General features: G+C 34.6%; 1 protein-coding gene across 1 annotated transcript; it reads right to left on the bottom strand.

The window, feature by feature from the left end:
• Positions 1-4,916: 4,916 nt before the first annotated feature.
• LOC124838120 (plant/protein) lies at positions 4,917-5,689 on the bottom strand. The gene has a single exon (XM_047313640.2). The coding sequence runs from the start codon at positions 5,491-5,493 to the stop codon at positions 5,053-5,055; it is 441 nt and encodes a 146-aa protein (XP_047169596.1). The 5' UTR covers positions 5,494-5,689; the 3' UTR covers positions 4,917-5,052.
• Positions 5,690-6,458: the final 769 nt, after the last annotated feature.

Genomic DNA, 6,458 nt, shown 5'->3' with positions numbered 1-6,458 from the left:
TTCGTCTTTATGAGGCGATGAAAGAGATGAGGTGATGGAAGAGATGACTTTCTTCGTCCATGAGGGATGGTAGAAGAGACAGGGATTCGAGTGCTGTCATTTCCTCTTTTGAGGGGTAGAAAGGGATGGATGTCTTGTTCGTAGGGTTCTGGCTCATGTTGAGTTTAGTGCTGATGTGAGGAGCTTGGAGTTTTACACATAAGCTTTGAGGAGCAATGGAGATAGGTCCGAAGCAGCAGTGGATGACCACTCGAATTGTCCTGTTTTGGTAAACAGGAACGATGGTGAAGTATGGAAGAAGACATACATTTATAGAGATAGTTAGTATTAACACAAGTTGCCTTTAATGGACCGGTTGTGTAGAGCTAATGGTTTGGTCATGATTCCTTTTAAGGGAATGTATGATTTGTCATTGTATTTCTTGTTATAGTCTTATTGTGTGTTAATCCTATTTGGTGTGATAGAATTGTGGTAGGGACTAAATGACTGAGATATAAATGATGTATTGGTGTATTAATGTTTATTCTTTTAGCTCATCCATACTTTTTTGTCTGTGTATGTGGCAATGATCGTATAATGTTTGTGTTGTACGGGAGCAGATGCAGATATGCCCAATGCTGGGTAGACGTGCTGAGAGATGGGGCAAACTTTCAACAGGGATTTTATAAAGTCTATGTTATTTCTTTTAAGGAAGTTTTACATATTTATGTATTTGGAGACCACTGAATTTGAATATTTGAATTGTAAAAGTTAATTAGATTCAATTTTTTTGAGAAATTATTCTTGATTGCGAAATTTTTAATTTTGGCGTGTTTTAGTGACATCCAAAAAATTGGGATGTTACATTTGGTATCAGAGCCATGTTTTTGAAAAATTTTGGAGTCTTGGGGAGTGATCGCGTCTAGTTTCTAATGTGTGAAATTATTTACTCTGATGTTATGGTGCATATATGCATGAATGTTGGGTATGTTAGAATGTGATATCACTAGTTAAATCTTGTCGTTATAGTGAACTAGCTGCCTAGAATGTTGGGTATGTTAGAATGTGACATCACTGGTTAAATCTTGTGGTTATAGTGAACTAGCTGACTAGGATGTGAAATATATGTGGGTTTTGTACTCTGGTTTGAATGCTAAGTTGTTTAATCATGTGCATGTTTGTGTATAAATGCATGTAAATACAATTAAGATCGTAGGTGTGGGTATAGGAGCAGAATTGATTTGCTGCAGGTATGAACCTTTAAGTTAAAGTTATGTGAAATCAGAATAAGTAGACTAGCTTAAGTTCATTAAGTAACAAGTTGGAAACCATAGTTATCTATAATGTGGTGATGAATTGCCTACGTAATTGCATGTCTATGTCCTGTATGATGGCATAAAATCAGATTTTGCTGAATGTATGTATGCATTATTTAGAGTAATAATTGAGCGTAATGTGTGATAGATTAGTGGTAAATTGAAACCCCTGTCTTCTTGCATGGTTGTTGTCTTATTAGAGTGTTTGACCTTGCTTTGTGTTTGGCAGATTATGACATGATAAACTTGTGTGTATGAATGGGTATATGTGGCCGTAATGATTCTTGATATAACTACTGTGTTTGATGGTGTATTTGCTGTTTTGTGATTGCTGTTGGTTCAGACCAGAGGTGGTTTTGATGGGAAATTATATGAGTGTGTGTTGGTTTTGGTGCATACATTTCTTTCTATTATCACTATTATGATGCTGACTGCATAAACAGCAGGTGCAGGCAAGTAAAATGCTATCCTAGAATAAGAAATTTAATGTTGTTGGGCAGTATATTTTATGTGTTCAGTGTTTTAATTGTATGACTTGTTGGTCTGCTGTTTGGCGCACATCTTTTAAATGAAATATGTTGGTTGAAGGGCTGTCCAAATGGGTTTTGCTGCACCAGTGCAGTCTATAAATTAGGGTATGTTTACTGGATGACTTGGTTTAGTTGATGTGGTTGTGGTTAGTGCAGAATCTGTGTGCATGTGAGACTTTTTGGTTTAACGTGTTTATCCCAGTGTGTATGCACTAGACTGGTGTTTTGAGTTCAATTGTATATGCAGATTTTGAATTTAATTGTATCTGGTGCTTTTGAATTTAATTGTTTCTGGTGTGTGTTGTTTTGGTCCTGGTAGTATTAGATTAAAGGAGAGTGATTTGTGTAGAGGAAACCTTTCTTCTAATTGGTCAGTGGCTGTTTTGGTTTTATTCAAGGGTTGAAGGTTTTGGATTAGTTTTTTCTTATGATTAGAAGGTTTTGGATTAGTTTTCTTTGCTTATGATTAAGTCTGGGAGGTATTGTTGGTTGGTATGGTAGTGCTATGTTTTTGTCAGAAACATTTATCCCTTTCTCTAGATAAACTTGGAAATTAGATAAGAAAATTAGTGTTTTAATGGAAGCGTATCAGCCTAGAATAGAGTAGCCAGTTTAACACATTTAGCAGTCTAATGTAGTAAGCATTATAGGGCTGGGTTTGCTGCAAATAAAACTGTCCAAAGTAACTCTAAGAGGGTCCCAAACAGCATCCTTTTCTAGGAGCTGTTATGCAGCAGTAGGCTATCCAGTGAAACACTAAATTAGTCCTTCATGTTTCAATACTAATCAGTCAAGATAGTATAGTGGTTATAGGAGGTGAGCTTTCCATTTTTTTAAGAGGCTGTCTATACATTATTAGTGATTAGATTAGCTCCAATAAATAATCCCAACTGGTTATGTTCAAGGTTTGTTTTTGCAAAGTCAAGTTTTGTCTAGTTTAGCTTCACAAGGCAGTCCAAGATGGCTCAAACTGTTAAGTAATCTGGAGGCAGTTTCTGCAACTTGGAAACTGTCCAGTTTCCTGTGGAAGGTTTAGGGTAGTGGGAATTCAGGGGCTATAATTGTAGTCCAAAAGTCCAGTCTAGGTCCACTTTAGCAATACCCTTGAAAGGTCTAGAGCTTCCTTATGAATTTGTGATGGTTATCTGTCAGCTCTGGACTATATACACACGGTTTTGGATGAATATAAATGCTGTTGTGGCATGTAATTGGCTGTCAATTATACTTGGAATAACTCTGTCCTGTTATGTACGTGTTAGACGTTGAGTTGTACTTTTTTTTGCAGCAGGATTGCTGCAACTAGTGCTTGCTTTATATGTTTTTCTTGGCTACCAGTGGTTGTGTGACTCTCAAGCGGTCTGGAGAGTGGTATGCGCTGTTCAGTTGGACCAGTTTTTTTTGTGCTTGAGTTGGGCTGCCAATAAAGGTGTAGTTTCCAATTTACGCGAGTTTCTTGATACTGCTTTGCTGCACTTTGGCAGCAACTTTGCCGCAGTACCGTACCTTAACCTTTACGTGGAAATGCTGTTTTTTTTAAGGGTTGAAGACCCACCTGTTTGGTTATTTTTTATGCGCTGGGTTGGCATTGTAGGGGCTGTTCAAGCCCAAGGTATGGCAGCTGTATATGTATTACTGCCGTTGGTTATTGGTAAGCGTGTCATGATGATCTGCATATGTGATGATCTGTATCAATTATTATTAATAAATTGTTTGAGTTAAAAAAATGTGAAAGAAGCAAAATAAGATATATGTGAATTGAGCTTGGCCTAGTGGAATGTGGTGTGTATGTAGTATGTGTTGTGTGGTGTTTGTGGATGGCATGAAGGACCCGGACCCGGACCCGGACCCGGGAGACCGAAAGTAGTTTTATTTTTTATGTGGCTTTTATTTATTTTATTTCTTTTTTTGGGTTGGGCCGAGAAACCTAAAGGAAGCAGATTATGCATAATGCTGAGTGCTATATGTTCCGGTATCTTCAGTGGGGTATTTACTATTAAAATGAAAATAATCTGGAAATTAAAATGATGATGAATGCTCTATTTTTTAAAGGAAGAATTGGTAATATGTTCGGAGGGAATGTGATTTGCTGATTTTGATAGAGTTGGATTGAATGATTACTAGCTATAATTCTGAAGTATCTTATGGTGTGCGTGAGTAGAAATGTTAAAACTCTGTAAATTTGGTTGTGTATAAAAATGTTAACTTGTGACATGATGAATAAAAATGAAAAAATATGTTCTGGTTAGCATAATGATCAATGTACTTCTATGTCAATAGACAGAGCATTTGGATTTGGACGAAATTTGTCTCCTAAATAACGGATCTTTAAGAAATTATATAAAAAAATATTAAAAAGTAATTAAGTTAAGCTCTTGCTAATTTATTGAATATAAAATAATATTTAAATTAATATAGGATCATAAATAAATTGAATTCTTTTTACTTCAAATTAGATAACAAAATTCTCATGATTTTAATAACCTTCATACCTACAACAATCATAAATCATTTTCATCTTATCACCTATAACAATAAAAAATTATCATTATCACTATCATAAATATGAATAATAACAATTTTATTATAAAAGAAGTTTTTACTTAAAGTTATTTATACAAAGAAGTTTTAATTAAAGTAATTGTTTATATTATATCAATAGGAATAAATGAGTTTTAAATAAAAATATTTATTTGTAAGAATAAATGGTTATTAATAAGAATCAATGATAACGACCGTTTCTTTAATTAAAGTTATATTTATTATATGATATTATTAAAAATATCGTTTCCAATTTTTTAAAGTAAAAGAAAAACAGAGAATCGTTAAATTCTTGTTATTAATATAAAAAAAACTAGACAAAATAATACCCATATTACTCCTATAAAAGATTCTCAAGTTAATTAAGTCTTTATTTAATAATAGCATTTTTAACTATACATTAGTCTTAATTAAAATATTATTATAATAATTTCAAAATATCCGAACATATACGTATGATATTTGTTTTATCAGAAATATATATCTATATATAATATCTGGTTAGACATTTTGTTTTAAAAAAACATAGAAGTTTAATCCAATCAAGATAGTGTTATAAAAGGAAAAACACTAGTATGCGATTTATTTTGGATAGAAAAACAAAAAAACACAATTTACCAGTTTGATCTACGATGACAAATTTAGATTATGTAAAAGGAAAACATCAAAACACAACACATGATGGTTAATTAGTTAACTTTCAGGCGAGGATCAATGTCAACCCTAGCAACTCCGTCGTGTTCCTGACCAACCTTCGCCACTTCGACCTCTCCAACAACTAACTCCGCCACCTCCTCTCCCTTCTCTTCACCATCTTCATAGTTCGGATCCCCCTCGTCGATGGCCGCGGGCGCCGCCATGAGCTCGTTCTCCGCCATATCAGAGGGGCCCTCCCAAGTGAACTTGCCGCCGTGGCCGGACTTCGGAGGCGGTCGTCCGATGCCGATGCCGTCGGCAGGGTGGCGGTCCTGGCGCTGGATACCCTTGTTGATGAGCTTCTTCTCGACGTACTTTAGGGTGTCGGCGTTGTGTGTGTTGACCTCTCTCTTCTCAACCCTCTTTCTTCCTTCCTCGTCGCGGCTCACCGCTCTGATAGTCACCTTCTCTTGTTTATCGTCAATTGGCTTCATCCTTGAGTTTTATCTTTCTTCTTTCTTCTGCTTCTTCAGTGATGTTCTTCAATGTCTGAAGTGCTTTTATATTATAGTGTTGGAAACTTTTGGTCACTGGAAAGTGCTGGAAGTTCAGGAGGATATCTTCCTACTACGGAGCACCCGCGGTTCTGCTAGAACTCTCTGTCACGTGCTGCACCCCCGGGTTAACACGTGTCAATTCTGTAAGCTGCGTAAGGTTATTTCTCATTTTTAAATATATTAATTAATTTGTATTCAACTTTTTCTTTTTCTACTATTAAACACTTCTTAATTAGAATTAGTGATTTTAGTGCTTAAGCGCCGAATTTCATAGCCAAGCGAGCGCTACTGAAGACAAATCTCAACGTTGATCTCAACGTTGCTTTTGGTGGTGGAAACGTTATGGAGAAGCGTAGTTGCTTTACAAATGAGTAATTTCTGAGACAGAGATTTTGAAATCTGGGGCAAATAGTTAGTGTTTAATCCAACCACAGACAAGGTTTAATTAAAAGAACTTCAATTAGATGATTTGATATTAATTAAAATAATTTAATTCGAATTTCAATTTCGTGTTTTACTATACAAACTGGGTAACAAGTATTATTTCTTAATGTGAATGTTTTATCATGCACATTGATTGGTTGCTAACTTAATTGGTGCATATGTTTTCAACTAAATAAATATAAGTCTTTACATTTGCTTCTATTAATTTTTTTTATCTTTAATTTGTTTTGAAATTGTTGTTATCTCTTTGGCGTTTTGTTCTTTAGCTTCTTTTAGCTAAAAAAACTCCTTAACCTATTCTTTGATTTTAAAAAGCTGTTATGTGCGAAGAAACAAGTATGAAAAGGAAATGAAAAGGTTTAAATATTTTTTTTCTATTTTTATCGATTTTATTTAATATAATTTTTTAAAATATTTAATATAATTTTTTAAAATATTTAACGTGGTTTTTGATTTTT

The sequence above is a fragment of the Vigna umbellata genome, chromosome 5, assembly GCF_029865625.1.
Source record: "Vigna umbellata cultivar VRB3 chromosome 5, Vumbellata_1.0, whole genome shotgun sequence".
In the NCBI taxonomy this organism is placed as follows: domain Eukaryota; kingdom Viridiplantae; phylum Streptophyta; class Magnoliopsida; order Fabales; family Fabaceae; genus Vigna; species Vigna umbellata.
Note: the sequence above shows the minus strand (reverse complement) of the source record. Positions and strands in the feature narration are given on the sequence as shown.